The following is a 25,343-nucleotide window of genomic DNA, read 5'->3' as shown; positions in this document are numbered from 1 at the left end:
ATTTAGTGATTATTATTCTTTGCTGCTTATTCATGATAAATGGCTAAGGCTTTTCCACTGTCGGATCTGGAGTTGCTCCTGTTTCATTGCAGGAGATTTAGGGAGTCTGTTTAAAAGATATTAACGTCAAGTGATGCTGAACTGCCTCCAGTTTCTGCAGGCCAGTGGGCTCCCTGTCTTGTTAGGGGAAGGATAATGCCATGCTGTATTTCGTGCACTTATTAATGACACTTTTTGCAGAAACAGAAGAGGCTGAAGGCACAGTTTGCAGAAAGAGGAGACAAGAATGTGGTGAAAAGGCTGGAATTATGAGAAAGGGGGATTAAAAGAAAGCTGGGAAAATAGTTGAGCATAGAAAAGCAAGACAAGGAGAAAACAGAGCAGAGAAGGTCAACTGGTTAGACTATTTGTGCCAGAGAAGTCTCTTGGCTTTAGGAGCTGGGAAAACCAGTGTTGGTGGTGACCCAGCTCTGGGACACAGCAGGAAGGAATTTGCACGTTGTGATGGGGAAGGATGAGAAAAGTGAGAGTAGATGAGAATGAGGCCCAAAGAGAATTAAGACACTTTTCCATTTAGAAAAGGAAGGGTTAAGATCAGAATTTTTTGCTGAAGGGCTGGAATTGGCAAAATGGCTGGTTGGAGGGCCAGGTAAGAGAAATGGGTGAAAAAGAAAACCAGGTGATAGTTTAAGAGGGGGAATTCAAGAATACAGAGAGGGTGGTGGGGTGAAGACTAGCTCAAGTGATAGCCCTGTTAATGAGTTCAGAAATTTGAAGCAGGACTCACAGATCAAATTAAGATTTGATGCCGGTGAACATACAGATGAGGAGTTGGAGGATGAGTAATCAGTGTGGAGGATGAAGCCCTCAAGAAGTAATCCGAGTGCTGCAGAGTGAGGAAGAGAAATGGGAGAGGCAGGCTGGCAGGGAAGAGGTGATAGATCACATCAACATGGAGAAGAATTATACCTGTGTTTGTTTTAAAGAGAAGGAAGTATGGGAAAGGAGAGACGAAGGAATCAAAAATGCCCATGTTAGAGGCGCACACAGGGTCCCCACCGCGATCAGACAGCACATGAAGAAAGACCTGTGCAAAAGAGGCAGCTGCAGAGTTGATGCCCGGCTAAGTGATCGCTGGGCGTTTCAGAAAATGGAGCTGCAGGGAATGAGAGTGGAGAGGTTGTGGATCACCGTGGCGTGTTTTGAGAAGGAATGGTAAACAAGAGACAGCTATCCTCTTCCTTTTACCTTCTCCTCTGCCTTTCTCATGCTATCTTAAATGCTTTAAGATTTATTTTTAAAAGATCCTTTGTCTGAAATGGGAGAGAATAAAGGGTAAAAACAACCCTCTGTTCTTGGTTTTTTCCAGAGCCCTGCACTAGTGAACATAATAGAAGTATTCAGCAGACAATAATTCTGTCTTTCCCAGGGATTCAGCTAGATACTACATTCTCTATTCCCTACCTTAAAATTTTATATCATGGGTTTGAGTTATTAAAACAACTTATTTATATGTTGTTCTGTATAAATGCTAGTCCATGCTGGTAAATATTTAGACACTTCTACTACATAAAAATAATGTGAGAGCGAAGAGAGGAACCGAGTGGAGAGCATCTGTTGTGTTCTTGCAACAGTACTAAGCTGTTCATGAGCAGCAGTAGTGCTCTTTTATGCAGTATTCTCCTAGTTCACAAAAACATATCATCTTCCTATAAGATACCTCTGACTTTTTGGGACAAAGACACCTACGCCTTATCAAGGATCCTTACAGATTTTTGCTTTTGCAGTAGTTCTAAATAAGCTTAGAGAAAATAACTTTATTTGTTGTGATATTATCCTCCTTTCTAGCCACGTACTTTTCAGACCAGGGAAAGGTAGGACAAAAAGGAGCCAGAATGACTTTAGAAGGAGGTCTAAGCACCTTGCCTTCATTACCAGTTGATATATTAAATACAGGGGCTTCTCCTGGGAAGATAATAACTCGCTGATTGTGCTGACTGCGTACTAAAAATACTGGGTGCTTCTTCAAATTGAACAGGTAATTACGGTTTCAAGAGTAACATTGCTTCTGTCCCTTACGACCTATTGATTTTGAAGTGTATCCTGCTACTTCCATCCCGCAGCTAAGGTGCCCATCAGTTACTCTTTTGCAAGCATATCTAGGTTTTCAAAGTTGTGTGTGTGTACAGCAACTGTTTTCCTGGAGAGTTTATTAATAATTATTCAAAACTTTTAATTTATTGGTAGGAGTGAGTATATCAGATAGATCTTTTGTTATATGTATATATTCTTTTTCACAGTAAGTGTCAGGTGACTGCCTTTTTGCCTGCCTTCATCATGAAGATCATTACAGTTACTTTTTTTAAACAGAGTGGATGTACTAGTCCTCCCAGTGATGTTGTGCTTCTCCACTCCTTCCCCTGTCATGCCTCTCTTCTTCCCTTACTATTGATTCTTTTTATAGCCTCAGAGGATTTCCTTTCAACTTCAGGTCTTTTCACCTCATTCCACATACGGGAAAACGCGGCAGGGAGGGATTATGCTCTGCTTCCTCCCACCACCCGTGTCGTTGTGCCAGGAGTGTCAGGTAGTGTACATGTACACACACACACACACTGCTTCTTATTGTTGGCAAATGCAAGCATAACAGATAAGACCGATTCACAGTGCCTCACGTAGCAGGTGGTCGGAGAAAATAATTAGAATAATAGCTAGAATAAATCAAGGACTCAGCGGGAATAATGGAATTGTTACCAGAGCAGACACCTCATTCTGTGGAACGTGATAAACATTCAGCTTTGCTGTTGTAGCACGAGAGAGATGAGGTGGCTCTAGGGGTAAATGGTTGGGAGGATTCATGAATCACACTTGCCAACAGGGCTACCAAGCAGAATTTAGGATTTAAGCAAAAACTTTAGGAGGCTAAAGAATTCCCAGGATGCTCTTACTGATTCCTCATTCTGTTTCTGCAGAAACACTGAGTGGCAACAGTATAATCAACAAACTGTATCTGCTCTAGTATAAATATTACAAAGCTAGTAACATTTATTAATGGAGAAGGTATTGCTATGTTTGCCTTTATTTTATTTTATTTTTATGGTCTTTGCCTAACCATGATTTACTGTTGCTGTTCCTCTTGGTCCTCTGGGAAGGATGGCTGTAAGCCCATCTCAACCAACTTTAAAGACCCTTCATAGATGAAATAAATCTGGGGAGCAGAAAAAAAGAAAGGAAACAGGGAGGAGAGCCAGAAGATTAGAAGTTTCAAGTGTGGGAAGTGTCAGGGGAAGTATCATAGCAAGTTGCTGGCAGAACCCTCCAGCTCTGAAGGAACGTGGGAGCTGGTGGATGCTGCCCAGAAACATCAGATAGGCCTTTGGTTGCTGAGAAGCTCTTTTTCCTTGAGGAGAGCCATGAGGAGGTCCTGTGGCTTCACTTTGTCCATCTAAAGTCTCATATAAATAAAATGATGAGGGTAAAAGCATAGGCAGGACCATTTACCGGTCAGTGCTGGAGACTAGTGTCAGGCTGAAGAGAGTTTCGGTTCAATTCAGCAGAGCCATTTTTGTGTCCTTTAAATAAAATGCAATCATAGAATGATTTTAGTCTGGTGAAAATTCCTTTTCTTACAGTCATCTGTCAGGCTGGTTTTTTTCTGAAGGAATTGCAAAATAAGCGTTTCCCAGAAATAGACTAATTTTAGTGAAATGCCTGGTGCAGCTATGATCCAAGTGTAAGTTATGCAGAGGGCTACAGCCTCCTTGGGTGTGTTGAACACAAGAGAGAAAAATAACGGTCAAGTAATGTGGTGGGTAATACGAGTGTCCTTTCTCTTTGCAATGTATTTGATGTTGTTGTAAAACTTTAAATACTATTGTATCGCCTTTAGCTGTAAATAAGGAGATAGTTTTCCTGAGGGCTCTCATTTTTATCAAGGAGGTGAAATTCATAATGAAGCTAATATATTGCACCTCTATGAGGAGCTTTTAATAACTGTAATAAAAGACAGTTAAACTGCTGATCTACATTGATTTTTACTCTTTTGGGAAGACAATTACCTGTGTTTTTAAATATAGCTCTGAAATGTTCAGTGGGGTAAATGATTTTCCTTTCAATTCCTACTAAACATCTCATTGAAACACTACTATTGGCAGGTAGCCAGCATTACCTCTGAAAATTTGTCTTTTTTTTTTTTTTTTCCCCATGGGCACATTTACAGAAAGAGATTAGGTAGTATTTAATGATCAGTCCTTCAGTTACTAGAGCTTCTCTTGGAGTCTTAGTAGATGTTAGACCTAAAAAGCTCTTCACTTTGGAAACAATTAGTTTCATGAACTATGGCCAATGCTGTGGTAATTTTTATGTTAATGGGAATCATGGTAGTAAGGAACAGGCTATTTTTAGAAACTATTTTCACAGATAATTGCGCTCATATTTCGGCGGATAAAGTATCTAGATAAAGCCCAGTGTGTGTCCACTTCTGCAGATGGGCGAATTGTGTGCACAAAGCTTCTCTCTCTCTCTCCAGCGTCTGCGTGGAAATAACTTTTATTTGCTCGCTGGGTGTGTTTGCAGCGGCTCTGGGTATGTTTCCTATACAGCAGGTCAGACTTCTCTCTGGATATGTGCAACATAGGAAAGAAGTAGAAGTTAAAGCTGCAGCCCTCGGTGTGACAATGTGCGGAAACAGCATAGCTGAATCAGTTGAATAGTACAGGTAAAACTGGTCCCTTCCGCATCATTTGGGGCTCCGTGCATAATGTGGATAGGGTGTCACAGTTTGAACCAGAAAATCCAAAGGGAGGGGGTTTCAGTAGCAGCATGATCTTTGCTACGTTGCATTGTACTGCATAGAAACGGTACATATTGCTATACTGTTAGCATGGACGTGATAAATTGTATGGCTGTGTGGAAAAACTGCATTTATTATAGCTCTTGGATTGCTTCCTTTGTATTCCTCAATTAGTATTTTGTCCGCACACACATTTTCCTCCAGCATGCCAGCCGTAAAAGTTACGATAAAAACAAACGCTACCTTTAAAATAGCCCCCCATTCAGAAAAAGCTTCTGTTAAATATAAAGTTGAGACCCTTTTTCTACCTGAACTAAAAGATCATTGCTGCAGTTAACAGTCCCCTGACAACTGTGGGTTGCGTAGGCCCATACAGTCGCTCTGTCTTTTCAAGTGGTGGTTTTTCACGCCAGCATTCAGAAGTTGTTTTCTGGGCCTCTTTCACTAAGGCCCCTCGCTGCTCAAGTCAATAATGAGCATATGGCTGGGAACGTACAGCCAAATGGAAAGGAGCGCAGGAATAAAGGGATGTGTCTTTGATAGAGAGTGCAAATTTGCCAGGCATTTAGGCAAACAGAGCATCGTTCAGTAAAAAATGTATTTTAGCACAAATCGTCAGCAGAAGCTGAATGCTTGTCATCAGAGTGATAAGCCATGATGTCCAAATTAAATTTTTGAGGACTTAGTTGTTGGGTTTGTGTGGGTTTTTGGTTTGGTTTTTTTTTTTTTTTTTTTTTTAATAAAAAAAGCATACTGGAAAAGCATAATGGTTTTGCTGTGAACATAAATGAGAGAAGCTTTTGCAGGGCTGAGTGGTGTGGGAGAGAGCACATAGTGGTACTGATGCCCCTTACGGAAAGGAGAGGTCTGATGAAGGAGGATTAGATTATCAAAAACATTATAGAGTTGCTGGTCTCAATGTTTTTTAGGGTAGAAGACATGCTGTACGGCGATCTGTGTTGCAAAACTTGTGTACTTAAGACAATGAAAAATGCTATATTTCCTGTACTTAGCCTTAGGGGAAAGCTGACCCTTCCAGAAACATAAAGACCAGAGTTCTGTGCTTGGTAAAAGTGAAGGTGAAACTTCACAGCAAATTGATTGAGGTATTCTCATGGGTTCCTCCAAAACTGCGTAATAAATGGAGACTCACTTGGAGCACCTGCAAGACTAAGCAGATGGGACTGCTCGGTGCAGTGAGCACAATCTGGAGAGATTTGTCTTGGTGTTCGGATAGATACTGTGTTCAGGAGTCAAAACCACGCTCCAAGGTCATGCTGCTGATGCCTAAGGCCTCTTCCAAATGTTAAATGTCTCTTCTTATTATTGAGTTGTATCATAGCAGTGCCGGGGACTGTCACAGACTAGGAACTGTGGTAAGTTCTGTGCAAACTTGGAGAGAGCAACTATCCAGCGGAGTGTTAGATGGGAGGCAACCTGTAGATCCTGCCAGCCCAGGGGTAAAAAGAGACGTGGGAGAAATGGGATGGGAGATGGGAGGCAGGCATGTTCCCTCCTCGTCTGGCAGCAGCACTTTCCTATACCATGCAGAGAATTAGGGTGTTTATGACGCTGAGGTGCATCATCTCGGTAAATAACTTGCTGAAGACAGCTTTACATCTGTGGACTAAATGCTCCTGTAAATTAGTTTGTCTCCACCGTAAATGTTGCTTTGCACCCTGAGAGTAGTTTGTTCCTGGGTTTAATGTGATTATGTGTTCTTACTGAAGCTGAAGATTGTGAGGATTCACTTGTGATAGACGCTTCTGGAAAAGTTCCCTTTGGCATGTGGATTTGGGGTTTTGAGGCTGTTGGGGAAGGGAGGAGGCACAACAGCTTTCTGCACCTTGAGGGGTGAATTACAAGGTCCTTTACACTGGTCACTCTGGACGCTAGCAGCCAAATCCACTCTTCTTATTTGACATTCAAAGTCTACACATGAGGCATTATAGAACATCTTAAAGTAAGCATATAGATTATTCCATTAAGTAACAACCAAAACCATATGTTTTTGTTAACATGTGCGATGCTAAGAGTTCAGTAAGACACGTCAAGGTCTTCGGTGATGTGGTGCTGATGAACTTCTTCAGTGTTTTGAGCCTCTTCCTTTAGGAATTTAGAGACTAGCAAAATGAATATGCAAAATTAATATGAAACAAACTTTTCTGTTTCACCTACCATGCATTACCGTGCTACAGTCTCTGATGTGCTGTTTTTCTATACACTAATATATGCTAGTGTTGAAGAAATTTGCAGGCAGACGGGCTTAAAAATAGATGCTGGTCATTGTCATAGAACTGACCCTCTTATGGCAGAAATGTTGGAGTTTATGGCACTGTTTTCTTGGCATAGTAGTTTCCATAATCATATTTATATACTATGTGGTGAAATTTCACAGCTTGAATGTGTCAGGAACTGAAAGGATCTTATTTCATAGCTGTCAATAGTAAGGAAGGTTATAACAATTAACTGGAAAATGGTCTTTCCCCCCGTGATTGCAGAATGCTTTACAGGTGCTCTCAGGAGAGCTGGAAATTTGGATCATCTGCTTTAGAAACTTTTTGCCCCATGGTCACATCTATAGGAGATTTTGTCATGAGTACAGACATTAAGCAGAAGTAACTTGATTTATTTCTGCTTTAAGTCCACCATGGAATCAATTTTATAGATTCACGACAGCATATATAGAGTAACATAGGCATTTCAGAGGAGCCTAATTAAAAATGTTGCCGTGTTATACTGTGTTTGCATCAGACATCACTGATTCAGCAAGAGGATTTACGAGTCGCACTGTAAACTCGCTCCCCCAAAGAACATTTGAATAGACAGACAGCCTTGCTCTTTGAGGACAGATAACACCTGATGGACCTCAGAAACAGTGGTGTATTTGGCACAAGTAATTTCAACATAGTGTCTCTACATAAACCCAAGGCAACTTTGGAAATTCCCCAGGTTATATTAGAAAAATGTTTCAATTGTATTTTAATTCTATGTATTTAAACTAAGTGTCAGGTAAAGCTACCTTGAAGAATGGGTGTGCACGCAGTCGGCAGAACAACAAGCTCCAGCTTGCCGCAGGTGAAATGCTAGAGAGTTTGCTTCCCTTTTGTAGAGGGCTCATCTGCCTTATCATCACTGAACGGTCCGCATTTTATTCATGTTCACCTGTGCTCTGCTGGTTTTGCACACAGTGTGTATACGATTGCCCTGTGTAACATATATGCACTCATAACGTGCGTCACAGTAAATACTATTTTTCACCGTTCTCTCACTGAGTGGTAAACTTGATCTAAACCCATCTCATTTATCATGAGGCAGAGTCTGCAAACAGATGGTGTTCAGAGCAGCTAACAAGTTGTATCTTGCTATCTTCTGGTAACTGAATAGGAAGTCTAAGGTCACATAACTGCAAGATATTGATGTTCAGTGACTTTAAAATGACCACCTCTCAGCTTGCTGTTGGCACCGCATTTCCCTGCTTTCCGGGTGACGACTGGTGCTTGATGATGTGCGTGTTCTCAGGCTGCTCCAAAAGGCAAGTAAAAAGGCACAATTTAGTCTATACTTCTCGGTCAGTAGGCCATTGTCAGCATCAGTGAATGCAGATCCTATTGTTACATTTTAATTAGACTAGCATTTACAAGAAAGAGGGGAAAATGCAAATTTCGAATTAAAACGGAGCCACATTTTTGAGCCACGAGCTTCTATTAATGCATATAATTAAACTACTAAGTGATTGTTCGTTCCCTGTAGAGTTGGAAGTGTCATTCAACACAGTAGCTTTCAAGTACTACCACTATTCATAGTTATAAATAATACAGCTGATGGAGATAAGGAATGCTGTAATATGGAGAGTTAAGATAATGTTCATCTTAATGTAGTCGGACATGAATTTAATCATCTGTTTAATGCAGGGACTGTAGTAAAGGAACCAATTCAAGAATCAGGTTGAGTGGCATCTGATTGCTAGTGGACAGTCATTAAAAAATAGGTTTTGGTGACCTTTATTTGTAACAAATGCTGACATTTTAGTAAATCGCTTTTAAAAATTGCTGCGCTTATCCTATAACTGATATCTCCTCAAACAGTTGAACATCTTGAGAGCAAGAAGATTAAAGATGGCAACTGAATCTTTGATCTGTAAAAAGATGAAGTGGAATCCCATAAATTTATTTTTTTTTTCTTTTTGGAGTGAGGGGGAGAACTGCAGCTTTTGAGTGTCTTCAAAACATGTTTCTAATTTGTTCTGTACTTCAAGTGGTCAGTAGAATCAGATTAAAACTGCAAGGTACAATCTTTTAATATTGGCTGAGTTGTGGTGTTACTGAACTTGAAAATGGGACCAAACCACTGTGTGGTCTCATTATGATCCCAAATCATTTGACCTTTCTGTTGCAACTCTGAACAGATACGTGGGTGACTAATGGGTTTTCTCTTTAAAAAGGTTACTGCAAACGCACATGAAAGTGAAATATTTGAGTTCAGGACTTCATCTCCCGATTCCGTCTCCTCTTATATTCTGATCTTTTTTTGATTCACATGGTGTTATGTTGACTTTTGGTTTTCAATTAATGTCTGTCTTCTTGGACGGTAATTACAATGTCGTGCGATTTTTAAGACTCACAGCAATTGATGGGAGTTGGACAAAAGGGATTCCATCATGCACGGTGATACATCTGCCTTGATGGAAAAATCAGTGGCTTCTTGGCATCTAAACGACTGATTTTACACCCATTGGACCCTGAGTATTCATAGTGGCAGTGAGTTTATGAGGTGGTAGATGAATGGATCCTATAGATGCCATTAGCTTTAATAACAGGGAACTTCTACAACAGAGGCATATGCTACTAAAATCAATTACTGTTCTCATAAAACATGTTAGCAGCTAACTTGTATAACCTTGTAGACTGAATGTGTGTTGATGGGATCTTATTAAGATTCATTGTTTGTAATTCACAGAGCAGCTGTTCCTACAAGTAAAGTATGTTTAATGGGGCTCAGGTGAAGCAAAAAAAATTGTGAATTCCAGGATTCTCTGGTTACTCATTATATTATTTATGTGAAAAAGTAGAATCATAGAATCATTTAGCTTGGAAAAGACCCTTAAGATCATCGAGTCCAACCATTAACCTAACACTGCCAAGCCCACCACTAAACCATGTCCCTAAGCACCACGTCTACACGGCTTTTAAATACCCCCAGGGATGGTGACTCCACCACTTCCCTGGGCAGCCTGTTCCAGTGCTGGACAACCCTTTCGGTGAAGACGGTTTTCCTAATATCCACTCTAAACCTCCCCTGGTGCAACTTGAGACCATTTCCTCTTGTCCTATGGCTTGTTAGCTGGGAGAAGAGACTGATGCCCACCTCACTACACCCTCCTTTCAGGTAGCTGTAGAGAGCGATGAGGTCTCCCCTCAGCCTCCTTTTCTCCAGGCTCAACAACCCCAGGTCCCTCAGCCGCTCCCCATCAGCCTTGTGCTCCAGACCCTTCCCCAGCTCCGTTGCCCTTCTCTGGACACGCTCCAGCACCTCAATGTCAATAGAGAAAAGTACTCAACTTTTCTCTAATACCACATAAATTGGGCAAGGTTATGAGAAATGTTATTTTAAGGTATGAAAAGGTCCATGTTTATGACCCTCCAGATCATTTAAGTTTCACCTGATGTGAATTGACTTTTTTTTTTAATTACAATTAAACCACTACAATAATTTCTCACATCCTGTCCATCCTCCACACACACAAATTTTAAATTTTACTCTAGCGTCCATCTTTGTTATATGAGATGTGTTAAATGCTAGTTGGCTTACAGTCTTTAGCTAGAGGGGAGAAAACTTCAAGTTCAAAGAAAATTGGTTTAGTAGCTTTGAAGTTGTATGTGCTTCCATTTGGAATATTCATGCATGCGAGAGCACTACGCCGCATCCTCAAGTGATTCAAAAAGACTGGAAATACGTAAGGAGCCTTTCTCTCTAGTCATCTTTAACCTCTAACTTCACAGTGCATTAGCAGATGTGGATTTAAGCCCTCATTGAGTGCTTGCTTGAGCTGATGGAAAGCCTCCTGTTGACTCCCGTGATGCTTTGGATGGTGGTCTCTGGAACAAATGTTGTTTTAGGGATTGAATTTGTTTTGGCAGTAAACTGTTCCGAACATTTTTATCAGTTGAAGACACCTTTTAAGGTGTCTAATTAAAAAAAGAAAAGGCTACAATTCCTACTAAGGCTTGGCATGTGTTGGCATTTTATAGTTCCTTTGTTTCCTGAGAGACTTAATCAAAACTGTTTGTAAATGGGAAAAGGTTAAGCCTTTAAATATTGGGATTTACAGAAACTATTTAAAGTTTACTGCTGGAAAAAGGGGTTCAGGACAAAAGGGAGATGCTGCTTAGTTGTATTGTTTGAAATTAATTACTTTTGAAATAAACTTGAGGAATATTTTGAGAAACATGTTAAGAAATAAATATGAAAATCTGTTGCTTTTTTTAATGCCAGCATGACTGAAATACGAAGTAGCATTATCAGCTAACTTAATATATTGACGTAAAATATGCCATGTGTATGAAGCGGCAAAATTCACAATGTGATTAGAAACCTTAACTTTTGACCTTGCTTTTGACCGCTGGATGGCTTTAACCTTAGTCCTGTGTTGATGCCTTTGCCTTTAATCTGCAATGTAAATCAGTGAATGTTTAAATATTCTGACTGGTGAATCACACATGCTTTTGCATTCAGTTCGGTATCATTGTGAATATTAATACATAACCTTACTGGAAGCCTTTTTTCCTTGCTGGAGTGGTTTATTTACCTTCCTATATCTCCCTGTGGAAGCATCATTGCTTTCTTAGCTTAATGTCTTTTTCTTCTTCAGTGCCGCTTGGCCATAGAGCTCCTCTTGTTACAACAATCACCTCTTACACAATTTTCTTATTCCTTCTTTCACGGTTGCTTTGTTTTACGTTAGAGCACCTCTAACCACCCACAAAAGATGGAAGTCTGTCCTTTTGGGTTGTTCCAGGACAACAGGATTCTGAATTATTTTTCTGACCCTACACTACCTCATATGCTATATGACTTTGGATTACACACCTGCTTCAGCTGGCTGCTTTGAAAATGAGTCCAGTGATTTGATTTTTTTCCCCCTCTTTGCATCTAAAGCATCAGATGCACGCTAGGGCCAGCACAGAAGAAGTGGTAAGAGTGGTCAGCCAAGGGCAGAGCATGTCTGCCTTCTCTGACAGCCGCCAGCGACCGTACTGACCTGTAAAGTCAAGCTGAACCCTTGGGGCAGAGGGGAGAACACACGCTTCCAAGAGATGCATTAAGCAGACATAATGGTTCCCTGCTGTCACAGGGGTGCAGATTCTGTTTCTGATCTTTCTCACTTACTGGGAGTTGGACTCGATGATCCTTATGGGTCCTTTCCAACTTGAGATATTCTGTGATTCATCAGTGGTGCTCAATAGACCGCTCCAGAGCCCAGCCCAACACCGAAACAAAAGAAAAGCGCTCTCCTCAAAATGCATGTTGGGTTCTCCTGCATCAGTGAGGTGAGTCATCCTGGTCGAGGGTCCGTCAGGAATCAGAGCTCTGGCACGAGGTGGGGAGCAGGACAGCATGGCTGGAAGTGTGGGCAGGGCAGGGAGCCATCACATCTGCTGCCTGTGGAGCTGCAGCACAAACCAGCCCAAAGTGTCTCCGAATAAGTCATTTATGACCTATCCTCAGAGGTGGTGATGATGATTTTATTATTGCACAGAGCTAGCAAGATAAGTGTGTTTTTTTAATCTCATGGTGGCCATGTGAGATTCGTGATGAACAGGAATGTTTGTAGAGTGCATAAACAGAGCTGAGGAAAGGAGGAGACCAACCTTATATCTACGCACACTCCAGAGTGAGCACCTTGACACCGCGGTTCAGAGTCATCTGTCTTTATCTGCTTTTGGCCAATTCCTTGTAAACCATTTACTTTACAGATAGCGCAGCTTAATAGGGTACAAGGAGTGTTACCTGTCTGAGATGGTTGGTCTTGTGTCTTGGATACTCTTTGAGGAGAAATGAGTTAGATACCCCTCCTGGAGGCTGACGGTGGAGAACGCGGGTCTCACTTTCTGCATGAACCAAATTGTTTAGCAATCCTGTGATGAGGTAAGCACAACGAGGCTGGGCCTGGATGGGGTTCTCCCAGCAGCAGCAGCTTTTGGTACAACCATTTTGCAAAGCTGCAGGTAACTCAAGTCAGTGAGCTGATCCAAGTTAAAACAACCTGCAAAATTTAAAACCAGTACCTCCCCCTTGTGTTGTTTTTTTTCTTTATGCGGCCATCCGGGACTTACTGCTCCTTAAGCCAGCAGTGCTGCTGGGATGATGATGGCCGAAGCTTCATCAGACCATGAATGCAGGATTTGACAGTTAATTTTGCAGCAGCAGCAGCAGTGTGGACTTCATCCATAGTCCAGACCTTGTTTTGTCTCTTAAACTGACCCAGTCGTCCCTGTCTCTCGGTTTGTGAGGACGTGTATAAATGTTTGAGGAGGCTGGTCTGCCTGGAAAAGATATTTTTTTAACCGGTTTCTTTTTTCAGCTGGATTAGCCCTCTGGTCTGTTTTTCTCTGTAGCTGCACAGCAGGCAGGGTTGCACAGGAGCGCGGGCGTGCAGGACAGAGGCTGCTGGAGCTGGCCCCAGGCTTAGGCAGGGAGTCTGCCAGAAACGGCCTGGGCTGACATGGTCCTGCCGTTCCTCTGACCTTGCTCCTCACCTCCTCCCGTCCTTGTGCTGGCTCTAGCATGCATTCAAGTCTGTGCAGATCCATTTTGGTGTGCTTAAGCTAGCAACAAACCATTTGCTGCTTTTTTATCACGTTGAAGTACGGTTTCATGAAGCACAGGGAGCCAACAGAGCCGCTTAGTGCTGCCCAGGTGGGGAGGTCCTGCTCCCAGCAGGCTGCTAATGGCACTTTATTCCAGCGTCGAGGCTTGCTGGAGCACTCCAGGAGCTGGTTTAACACACAGCAGCAGTAGGAAACGTAGCAAAATGTCTGAGTGGGTCTGGGCCACGTGAATGTGTTGAAGCACTTCAGCAAAGTGCTGGTGAGTACCAAAGCTAGCGCGGCAAGTGGTGGGTCCTCAGAAGCCTGCCGTTAACTCAGCTTAACAGGCTTGTGGGTTTTTTTATTACTATGAGAATACCGTGCTGGAGATGGATCAAGCGGTGGATTGCAACAGTCTAATCCAGTATTAGATCTGGCCCGTAGATGCTATTATAATGAGGGCCATGTCATCACTTAAGTCAGTTTAATGGTTGCTTGGTTCAGGGTGCCTTGCCTGGTTTTCGATTTTTTTTTTTTATTTTTTTTTTTGGTAAGGGATTTTATTTTAATTGTCATTATTGAAATTTAATCTGCAAAAAACCAATGCGATTGTTGTGTAGTGCGAGCTAGTGCTGTTCAATTTGCAGTTCTATACTGGGATTTAGTCACAGAAGTTAGCAGGAGACACAGTTTGTCCTCCCGTTCTCCAGGATTGTTCAGATCATTGTGGAATAAATCTGTTTTTCTTCATTGCTATTCAAATGATGTGTCCCAGACACATTGATTAATCTCTAAATGTGGTCTGCTGAGATTGAAGATAAGTATGCTCATTTCTATTGTTCTAATTCTGAGCAGAGTCTGTTACAATAAATGGTGCAATATCTATTGAATTCATGCTGAAAGGTAGAAGTAATGTACAGATTTGACTCATAGCATTGTCACATGGATTTTTTTTCTGTAGTGGCCTTCTCTTTAAATCTAGAACATGCTCTTTTATTTCTAAAAATGTTGTAAACTCATAAATACTGGAAACTCAATGTAAGCCAGTAATTCTTAAACTGTACTTACAATTGTCTTTTACAAAATCTGTCTTGAAAGTAGTTTTGTTGGGGCACTAAAGCCCCGGGAAATGTAGTTTGTTTTGCCCTGACTTGCATTTTTTTGTTCTACTTTTGCAGGAGTTTTTTGAGAATCCTGCTTTTCGCCCAGACGGCATGAAGCTCTATCCAACACTAGTGATCCGTGGCACTGGTCTGTACGAGCTCTGGAAGACTGGAAGATACAAGAGCTACCCCCCCAGCACTCTTGTGGATCTGGTGGCCAGAATCCTGGCCCTTGTCCCACCGTGGACACGCGTGTACCGTGTTCAGAGGTAATTTTCTGTGGTGGGCCTTGTATCATGATTTATTGCACTTGGAGGGATTCTTATTTTAATTACAGCAAGATCTGACTGAGCCTTTTGTTATTTTTCAGCCTTAATCATTAATGCACTAAAGATTTTTAAAACGGCTTCCTATCTATTCAGGATGGGAAAGGCCAAGTAGAATGAGAAGCTATTTAAATTGAACTGCCTCTCTAATGCACCCAGAAACTTCAAGATTTCTGGAGTCCCCGCTTTTGTTGCCAGTCAGGCAAGAGCATAGGATGTGGCACACAAAGTACGTTAATGCTATTGATGGATAATTGCCTCTTGACTGTGGGTGAAGTTTCCTATATTTATTGCAGGAGCTGCGAGGTGTGTCATTTTTTTGGCCGTAGAGACTTCTTTTCTTTCCCCTTGGGTATTGCAGGCTTTTCATAAATGTATTATGGTAGTGTCGTTATTTCCGGCACTCACCTCCCAGGACGATAGATAATACTTCCATTTACCACTGTATTTTCAGTGTGGGGTCTTCCCTGGATTATTTTTCTTCTGTTATCTCCTACATCTGTCTGATACTAGGAAGGGAGGCGATAGCATACTTGCCTATTTTTGCATGTGCAGACAATACTCAGTTGGCTTCCAGCTACGTGAGCTGGAAACAGTGCCAATGCCTAGCTCTCCAAGAGCGTGCAGAATGAGAAACCCTTGTGCATTAGACCTCACCTGCCTGGACTTCTCCAAGGCATTTGACTTCGTGCCCTATCAGAAATATGACAGAACGGGGAAAAGCAGAGAAACATGGTAGAGAAGAAAGTGGCTGAAGGCAAGAAACACTGGGTGGCTTTGACAAAGAAAGTATGGACTCAGGGTCACCATGTGAAAACAGCAGAAGAGGAAAAGTTCTTAATGTCTTGGTCTGTAATATGAATAAGCCACTGGTGAATGCAGCTGTGAAAAAGATTTTTTTTCAGGATAACTCTTCTTAGAGATGAAAGTATTAATGCAGCAGCCAGACAAGGCTTTGGTAAGACCTTGTCTGGAATAATCTCCATCTTCAAGAAAATAAAGTGTGGAAGGATGTGCAGAGGACCATCAGTCTTTTGTTTGACGGATAGATGTGGACATAAATGACCTCTGCAAATCTATGAGAGAAGGAAAATAACCTATTAAGAAATAGGAACATTGATGTGGGCAGAGAACAAGAAAATAAAAAGTAGGCTTGCATAAAACGAGGCAGGAAGCTGGGAATTTTTGGTCAGGACTGAGATTCTGGAGTAGTTTTCCAAAGTTACCAAAGAAGAAGAGAAGCTAAACATGAACATGGTGAAGATTGATTAGACTTATGAATGTGATTGTGATCCAGCAGTCTGTAGTAATTGAGATGCAGATTCAGCCACCAAGAGATCCTTTCTTCAGATCTTTGTTACTGTGAGAAACTGGTGGCTGTAGCTGAACTCTGAGGAGGAGGATGTGATAATGAGAAGAAGTATCTACTCGATATTCCCCCAGGCTTTTCACATCACTTACAGGAGCATTATTAAAGGCAAAATTCCTGTCTTTTCTCCCTGTACATCTCCTTCTTCCTCATCAGTTCTACTATTATAGATGCAATGGCCCATTTGTTCATGATGCTGTCACCATAGCATCGTATCTAAAATGAACAGGTTTATTCTTAGGGGATGACATGAGTTTGCAGCTTAGCAGGTCTTCTCCTAAGGAACACAGGCCTCGAAAAGTCTTTGCTTGGTGTGCTGATTTGCCTGAGCTTGACTACGGTTTCTTCTGTCAACAGCAGCAGCCTCCATCCAGCTGTCATCTGGTTGTCAGTTATTATGTTCCCGTGGAATAGCTGTTTTCTTACTGACTGGCTCATGTTATCTGAAACTTGTTCGTGGTGATTACAGATTTTTACATCTCCAGTGCAAAGTCCAAAAGCTATTACTTTGATCTAAATTGCTTTCAGGGCCATTGTGTGACTCTGTAACAGAGTAATGAACAAAGCCAGATTTCTAAAAACATTTGTGGCCTGTTCCCAACTCTGCTTCACTGAAGATAGCGACTTTTCCCCATTCTCCATTGCTGCCCCAGGCCCCTTCCATCTCCCTCCAGCCTGCTGCCACAAGTCCTCCATCCTTCACGTTTTATGTTTCAGGCTCTGTTTCCACAATTCTTTCTGATTCAGCTTGTGCCCCCGATGGCAGCTTGTCCCGAGCAATCTGCATATTGACTGGCCGTTTGGTACGTGCATTCGGGTTTTCTAGCAAAAGACTGAGCTATCTATGCCCTTCCTTATTAGGACCACTCTTTAGGATCTTTGTTCTTTAGGACCCTAGTACCAGGTTTTGAGGAAACATAAGCGACTCAATGTTTTTGTAGTCCCTCACATGCTCAAAATAATCAGTTTAAGGAGTCGGGCGAGTATGGGAGAGGTGGTACTGACAAAACACTGTAGAAGTCTTTCTGCTTCAGGAAACCAGGTTAAATGTGTTTAAAAAAAAAAAAGAAAATGAGATGCTGTTGCTAATGACTGGTTAGAGGAGAATATATCTTCCAGGGTGTTTTGTAACTGTCAGAGATGCTTAATACTGTATTTATCCTGAATGTTTGTGAACATCATTATCACCGAAGTGCTTTGGTGTGTGAGAAGGTGTGAAATGACAGGAGTAGTGCCGCGCACCTTGAGACTTTTCCTTTCGTGGATCTCGGTGTTTTATATGATTGTTATTTTCACTGTACTGATGGGGAGATGTAGGTATGAAGAAATAAAATACCTTCCTCAACAGAGATCATATAGTAAGTCAGAGCTGAGAGCAGACTCGAGGTCTTTAGACTTTCACTGTGTGCTTCAATCAGCTGCTTCACAAGTGTCCTAAGTAATGCAAAATGTTTGAAAAATAGAAGATTAAACAGGTCTTGTTGAAGCTTCTGGCAAATTGCACATTAACTTTAATAAGGTCAGGATTTAATCCCCCGTATCCCTGAATTTGTTTAGCATTTTAACAAGTCCTAAAATCACTGGTACAATGCTGTCTTGTGGCTATTCAAAACAGGCAGTTAGTGTGTACGCTCATGAGGCACCCAGGGTACTTATTTAAATAGTCTGCCCTAATCTGAAGTGGGGATGGAAAAACTATTTCCTGCTTTCTCTTTCTTAAAAAGCTTATTTTTCACATTCATATTTTAATTTACTTTGCTCCCTAGTAGGCAGATGAGAGAGGCGCAAGTTACTGTATGTTGTAATCTATCTTTTATTTGCAGTACTTTATTTACTATTTCATAGCTGACTCTGGATTTAGCTAAAGACCGGGTACTGGAAGATTTCAGGATGTTTTATCTGTGTCCCTGTAGGGAAAATACATACAGCCTGACTTTTTGGAGTTGTTCCATAATTAGAAGAAAGGCGTTTAGTTAGATTATCACTGTAGATCTAACATACCCTGATGAAAATGCCGTTCTCTAGTGTGTCCTTTAGTCACAATGTGAAGTGCTCATTTCCTCTAATTGAAGCTCTTTGAAGTATGTTGTGTTGGCTCTGCGGTCTCTTATTTACTCAAAGAAATCCACTGAATAAATGAACTGGTTAGCTAATTGTATTTTGCCTCAACTTCTTGGCATGCGAATGTAAGAGGCGAGGAATTTTTCATAGACGCTTTGGCTTTATAGAAAAAAGAGCAGGGAAAACAGGGGAGGAAAGTAAAACACGGGTCCCCCGTTATGCTGTAGAAAGTTGTACCGAAATTGGAGTGCGATGCTGAAACGGGAAGAGAATCCTGGAGTCTGAAGCCCTCGTTTTCATTCTTATCAGTAAAGGAAAACTCCTTTTCCTGCCCCCCTCGCCAGTGTCTCGGACTTCTACGAGGCTGAAGCAGCACAAGAATCAGGTCTTTAGGACCCTTGAAGACCGTTATCTTTTATACAGCTACTGCCAAAAATAGTAATTGTTAATGGGGGCCATGATGTGAATGCAAGTCCTTAAGGAGCTGAATAGATCAATTAATACATTTTACGGAGGTCATCAGACAGCTGCTAGATGGTGATGACTTTCAATCACTACTGAACCAAGATGGATTAAGCTAATTACGTTACCAATTCCCTGAACCGTCCCATTCTCTGTATGTTTTTTTGTAATACTCTGTTCTTTACTCTGCTGAATGCTTGCATAGATAAAGAAAAAGGAGGAATACTTACCAAGGGATGTTTGAGCCCCGTTTTGAGACCAACCTGTTGTACAATTTACTGAGTGTCTTTCATACTTGTGTAGTCCTTATTTCCCTGTAGAAGATCTGAGGGGGTTTGGATTACACAGTAGTACACTTGGGTGGTGTGTTATCAGAGCTGCCAGGGTGGAGTTGGGGCAGGGAGGCAGAAGCATTTGAGATCACTGTATAGTACAGCATTCGATAGAAGGTGAGCGTGGAGTGGGATGTGCCAATAATCCACGTTTCTTTTTCAGCTTGATCTGGATGCATAAATCCTCCTTTCCCTAAGGGATGATATCCTGCCTTCCTAACGTCTAGTGGGAAAAACTGCCCTGGAAGGCAACGGAGAGGCCAAACCTGGTCTTGCATTCGAATTTCATTTTAGTACCTCACTTGGAGAACTGAAGGAAGGGGTTCTGCCATTTGCAGACTCATAATTTACATTCCCATAGGAAGGCCCTAGACTTTCTGGCTGGGCTTTGCTGCAAATCATTTGCTAAACAGAACTTTTTCACTTTTAAGGGGCTAGCATCCCAATATAAAAATGTTGTAATTCTGATGAATTTTCCCTGATGGACATTCAACTTGGAGACTGCAGAAAGACGTGGTCTGGTTCCCAATTGCTGGTCTCCAGCAACAGATACCATGAAGAACATCTGACCTGGGGTCCTAGGCGAGGCACAGGCTCAGCTGGATGATCCTTTTTTTTTCCAGACTTCCAAGTGAAGAACTGAGAGCAAAATTATGACCTGTTTCTCAGGATTGTACAAGCCTACTTTTGTCTTCAGTCTTTTTACTAAAATAAAATCTGTAGCTTTTTCCCTTCATTTTTCTCCTGCTTTTAGTTGTGTTTTGCCTGGGTTAGTTCTTGTTCAACCAAAGACTTGAAACAAAGTTAATTCAGATAAGTTCTGTGGTCTGCTATTTGGGATCTTGGCTTAGGTGACCGTAATGGTGCTTTATGGTGTATTGTCTGCTAATGCAGTTGTTTGATGTTTTTGTTTTTCCTCTTACATGCAGAGATATCCCAATGCCACTAGTCAGCTCTGGAGTGGAGCACGGGAACCTGAGAGAACTTGCCTTGGCCAGGATGAAAGATCTTGGGACACAGGTAAAATATTTGTCAATTGGTATTGAGGGCAAGCTGCTTGATGACTTCACACAAAGTAGCAGAGAGGAAAGTAACGACCAGAAGACATGATGGGAGCCAGGTTTACTGCTGAGCTAAAACGATGTACAAAGGTCTTTCAAAAAAATTTTAATGACTAAAAAGCACCTTGATGATACTTCTGAAAAGCTGGTTTTGTTTGGTTTGAGTTTTAGTTTAGCACTTTCACCTCCTTCCTGAAGGTACTTGGTAACTGGTTTGTGATATTCCATGTGTTAGCAGAATGAAACCCTTAAATCAGAGAGAAGGGAGGAAGGTTTCTTTTTAATTTATGCCATTAGAAATTCTCCTTCCTTTGTTTTTCCCATGCATGCACTTACTTGACTGAAAAATTAGAAGAAAAGCTCTTAGTCTGAGGCCAGAGAAATCTTGCAAGAGAGATTTCAGCACAAATGAGACTTGATATGCTTGATACTTCTAAGGTCAAATAAAAATATGAGCGGGGATGGAGAGAAGGAGGGGGAGGGAGGAATTGCGTTTATATTTGAAGTCAGAAGGAGGTACGTATACCAAGTCTTGATTTTTCTCGGAAGGTTGCTGTGGCAGTCGGCATTCCCAGTGCCCCTCCTGGTCTGCTCACTGTTTGAACCTCCCTCCGAAACCCAGTTATCAGCCGCAATTTGCAGATCCTCCAGTAAAGTTATGCGCAAGTTCTGCCTTTCTTGGGATGTCCGACTTCCTAGACAAAACATCACACAAACCTCGTGCTCCTTGAGACCATTCCAAAGGGCTTTAGTTGCTTTGGTGTCTTGGTGTTCAGGCAGGGGCAGATCCTCACCACAACTGTTCCATGCGTCTGTATTGTGATTTAGCGCTCCCTCTTTCTAGCTCACCTTTTCTTAAAGAGGTTTTAAGGCATTCCTGCATCCAGCAATAGTAAATCTTCAGCTACTGCGTGCGTGCCTGTAGCCCCGCATCCGCTTGTGCTGCTGACCTCTATTGTTGGTATTTAACATGGATAGTTCTCTGGGCTACATCTGGCTTCATACTGCCTTTGCCATCTCACTTGGATCTTGCGGTTGCAGTGCAAAAGATCAGAAAATAAACTCCAGACTGCCTTCCTTCCAGCTGGGCTTTCCATACCACTTAATCTCTCCTAAGCTGATTCTCCTAAATCTCCCTGGACTTTCTCCTTAAATCATTCCTCCCAGTCTCTCTCCAGTAGCAAGCCAGGATTTGGCAGACAGCTTTGCCAGCCACAGAAGCTTCCATCCCTCCTGCTGACTTTTCCCTTCAAAACCAGGTAGGGGAGACAACCTCCGTGGTGCAGCTAAGCCTTTTCAATTGAGCTCTTTAGGGCTACCAGTGAACTCTTCCCTGGGTTTGATACTAAAACCACATTGTTTGATCTGAACCTGATCAAGACCAGCTGGAGGAGCAGGGATAGCTGATCCATGGGAGCCAGGGCTGAGCTGAACCATTAAAGGGCGTGTCAGGCTGGCAGTCATCGCGTTTAGAAGAACTAAATCTGTAAATATCTCTGCTGTGCAGATGATTATAGATTTTAATTTAGTGAAGCAGAAACACTGCAGCTAGTGGAATGAGGAACCAAACAGTCTGCTGCAATATAGCTGGAAATGTAAGGTACTGTTGTGTTTTTCTTGTGTCATAGGAGAAAACTATAAATATGCTTTTGTCCTCTTGTCTCTTAGCTTGGAAGAGGCCAAGGCAAGGAAGGGACTTGTAGGAATCGTATGTATTTGCAGGCTCAACAGTAAAGATCAGCCAGCTCACCAGCTCTGGCAGTCCTGGCATCTGTCTTTGGGGAATGGCTTGGTGAGGAGTGCATTTGAGGGATGGGGATCAGTCATGCCAACACTGCAACTTGTGTCTGTGGTTGTTGCAAGGAAATTATTCTTGAGGAGCCTTGTTGGAGGGACCACATGCCGGCCTTCGTGATTGCCAGCCACTGAGTGCAAGTGGAGATATGTGGTTGGGACACAGAATTTTAAAGCAGCATCCCAGAATACGTTGTCTTTCCTCAGTTCTGGGGTTCTCAAGGAAGAGTGGATATTCCTCTGCCTTTTGCTGTGCTGTTTGAGTAGCTGGGAAATTGTAAAGCAGAGAAGAGTTTGTCTACTCTAGAATCCTGGTATGTCAGTGAATCCCAGTTTTACCATAGCCCGCTCCAAAAAACAAACACAAACCCCCACTTTTTTCTGCTATTTGGGAGCTTGTTGCTTTATATCGATAATGGAATTTAAAAGCATTCAGCAGAGGACAGGGCATGAGATAGAGCTGTGCTTGTTCTGGGTACTCTGAGTTTCTGTGTGAATTGGATTTTCACACATTCTTTCCCTGTCTAAATATCTGGCTTTTGGAAATACATGAGCGGGTAGGTGTTGTTGCTGTTAGAGCAATTTTAGCCCATTGGTGGAGGTTGTCTTCCTTCCCTCCAAGTACAGCAGCGCTAGTGGAATGAAACGAGCATTTGCAACTCAGCTGCTTTGGGCAAAAGTATTATGGCTGCACTTCACTGACAAAAATTGGGTTAAGCTTAGCATTGGACTTTCCAATAAACCCGCTAAGACATGAATGCACATAGTCTTCCGCAGCAGGAGTGCTTGTACTATCACAACTGTTTGCTTACGTGAATGGGTGCCAAATGACTCAACTTGCATTGACTTTGCTGAGAAGCACAAAAGTTGATGCAAGCTATAACCCGTCTCTCAAGCTCGGAGCTTGGAGCCTCGTCTCCTCCTCTGTCTGACTTCTAAGGGAGGGAAGATTTCTTTTGGCTGTCTTGTTTTCTCCGTCATTGGTCCCAAGCCTCAGCAATGCTCTGTGGATGCCAGATCAGCGTTAGCTTTACTTTCTGATATTTGGGTAGGACTTCTGCAACAGTTTTCATGTGATCATTTAAAAGCAAGAAAAGGGTTGCTGAGATTCAAAAACTGGCTATTTAAGGACTCTCTGGTGCCTTAGCGTAGATTTTGCCAATGTTAAACCTTCCCAATGTAGAGTAAAAATGGATTATGCCAAAGTCTTTTTTTTCTTCTGCTATTCTTTCATGTCTGTTGACTTTGCCTACAGACCCTGCTGTTTGTGAATCAAAGGGTACGTTTCCTCGTGAGCCATAATGGTTGCTTAGTGAATTGATTTTTGCCAGCATGTCTTTCCATTTAGCACTAAGACCTCTTTCTGAGGTATATTAGGGATGGATCGGTGAGCATTTTTATTTTGAAGTCTACCCATTTGAAATTCATCCTTGCAACTTCATGCTATTTCAGCTTAGTTTTGAACCCAATAGGTGGCTGGAAATGGGTATGTTTCAGAGCTTAATGTTTTTCTCCCATGTAATGTTTTGTTTTTCCTCCCTTTCTTTTCTAGTGTCGTGACGTAAGGACAAGAGAGGTTGGAATTCAAGAAATTCACCATAAAGTGAGACCATATCAGGTAAAATTTGTCTTTTTTCTGGGAGCTTGTTTCAGACACAATTTATTATATGTGTTTGGTGTGGAGGCGTTGGGACCCATTTGTTGCACGTCCAATCCTGCGGTTTGCCTTTGTAGCTGCATCCAATTTTCCATTTATTTTCACAGCAGCTTTGGATGTCTCTTGTTTGAGCACAGTCACATGTTGAAATGTATGGACCACCATGTTCAATAAACTGACTAGAGCCAGCAGTTATTTTGGTATTTGCACTGTTATAACAAGATAAGCAGCTCTCTCTTACTGCTTCTCAGCCTTCCCTTTTCTCCCTCCTCATTACAAATTTGGATTTAGAAAATACCAAAAACACAGTGTGTGCGTGCCAAACAGGAATGAATGTTTAGCAAGATGAGTTTACAGCCTTTTTTGTGAATGTGCATGTTTATGTAGGCAAACAGTATATGTATAAATACCCTTCTGCACATGTATGTATATATTTATATGTAAGTAGATCCAGTCTGCATATGACACATATGTTTTATACCTTTGTAAAATAGTCCACAGAAAGGACTTATTTTATAGAAGGGAAAATGTTCACTGCTGAACTTCAAGCATCCAATTTAGGACACTAATCCTCCAGTTCACTGTAGCTACAAGGAGGGATCGATCCTTCCAGAAAGTTGTCAGGAGGTCCGTGGCCATGTATGGCACCCGAAGAGATGAGCTTTCCAAGATCACACAGGGTCGGATCCATCTTGGTATATGTGGATGCTGTGGCTAATAAATCATACCCTGGAAGTATTCTCTTCCTCTTCCTTTGTGGACATTATGGAAGGACTTGAAATGACTGTAGAGTTTGTCCATCATATATTTCCTTTACTCTCAAACAAGAATTCTTTGTGCCAGGCAGAAGATACTGCCTCCCCCAGGTAGAAAGCTGCATCAGAATGACACTTGCATACCTCCTCTTCTGTGCAATGGGCACGTACCCACTTTCTAAATGTGAGCCACTAAACTGGGGTTAGGCTTTCTATGTGTCAGCACAGAAAGAGATTCCTAACAGAGGTCCTCTCAGTCATGCTCTGGAAGCTCCACTGATTATTTAGGCTTCAAAGAGGCTCAGAGTTTGGTGCCAGAAGTTAAGTAGCATGAATATTCTCCAAGTTTAGCATCTGAAAGATGTTCTCACTTTGCAAATCAGAGATTACTGGGAGCCATATTCTGTTTTTCTCCTGCCGTTATGTGAATTCAGATGGAGTGCAGTACTTCTCATCTTGTGTAACAGAAATCCAGTATGGAAATCTGTAACGATCCCAAATAAATTCTCTTGTTCTTACCAGATTTCTGCAGGAACTGAGGCTGTACGGCCTCGTTTGTACATAGGCCATGCAGCCTTTGTGCTCTGCTCCCATTATCTAATCTGTGGTCATTTCACGAAATATCTTCCAAAGACGTCTGTTGTCGGCAGTGCTAATCTAATTTAAATTGTAAATTTCTTGAGTAGTTAGCAAATAGCTTATCACAGGGTTTTCAAAGCAATGTTATGTTGAAAATTCCCTTTGTTAAACTCATCTGTCTGAGTGGCAGGAGGATGTCATTATGTAGCCTTAGCAAAATTTATCATGACAGCAAGCAAGAG

The 25,343-nt window shown here is 41.8% G+C and overlaps 1 protein-coding gene across 1 annotated transcript in view; it reads left to right on the top strand.

The window, feature by feature from the left end:
• ELP3 (elongator acetyltransferase complex subunit 3) overlaps nucleotides 1-25,343 on the top strand; it is a 92,866-nt gene that overhangs the window by 37,645 nt on the left and 29,878 nt on the right. Inside the window, exons 10-12 of the mRNA XM_075497652.1 lie at nucleotides 14,781-14,974; nucleotides 20,185-20,275; nucleotides 23,663-23,728. Of these exons, the coding sequence (XP_075353767.1) occupies nucleotides 14,781-14,974; nucleotides 20,185-20,275; nucleotides 23,663-23,728 (351 nt within the window). The remainder of the gene's footprint in view (nucleotides 1-14,780; nucleotides 14,975-20,184; nucleotides 20,276-23,662; nucleotides 23,729-25,343) is intronic.

This window comes from Mycteria americana, chromosome 3, assembly GCF_035582795.1.
Source record: "Mycteria americana isolate JAX WOST 10 ecotype Jacksonville Zoo and Gardens chromosome 3, USCA_MyAme_1.0, whole genome shotgun sequence".
Lineage (NCBI taxonomy): Eukaryota > Metazoa > Chordata > Aves > Ciconiiformes > Ciconiidae > Mycteria > Mycteria americana.
This window is presented reverse-complemented; position numbering and strand designations above follow the sequence as displayed.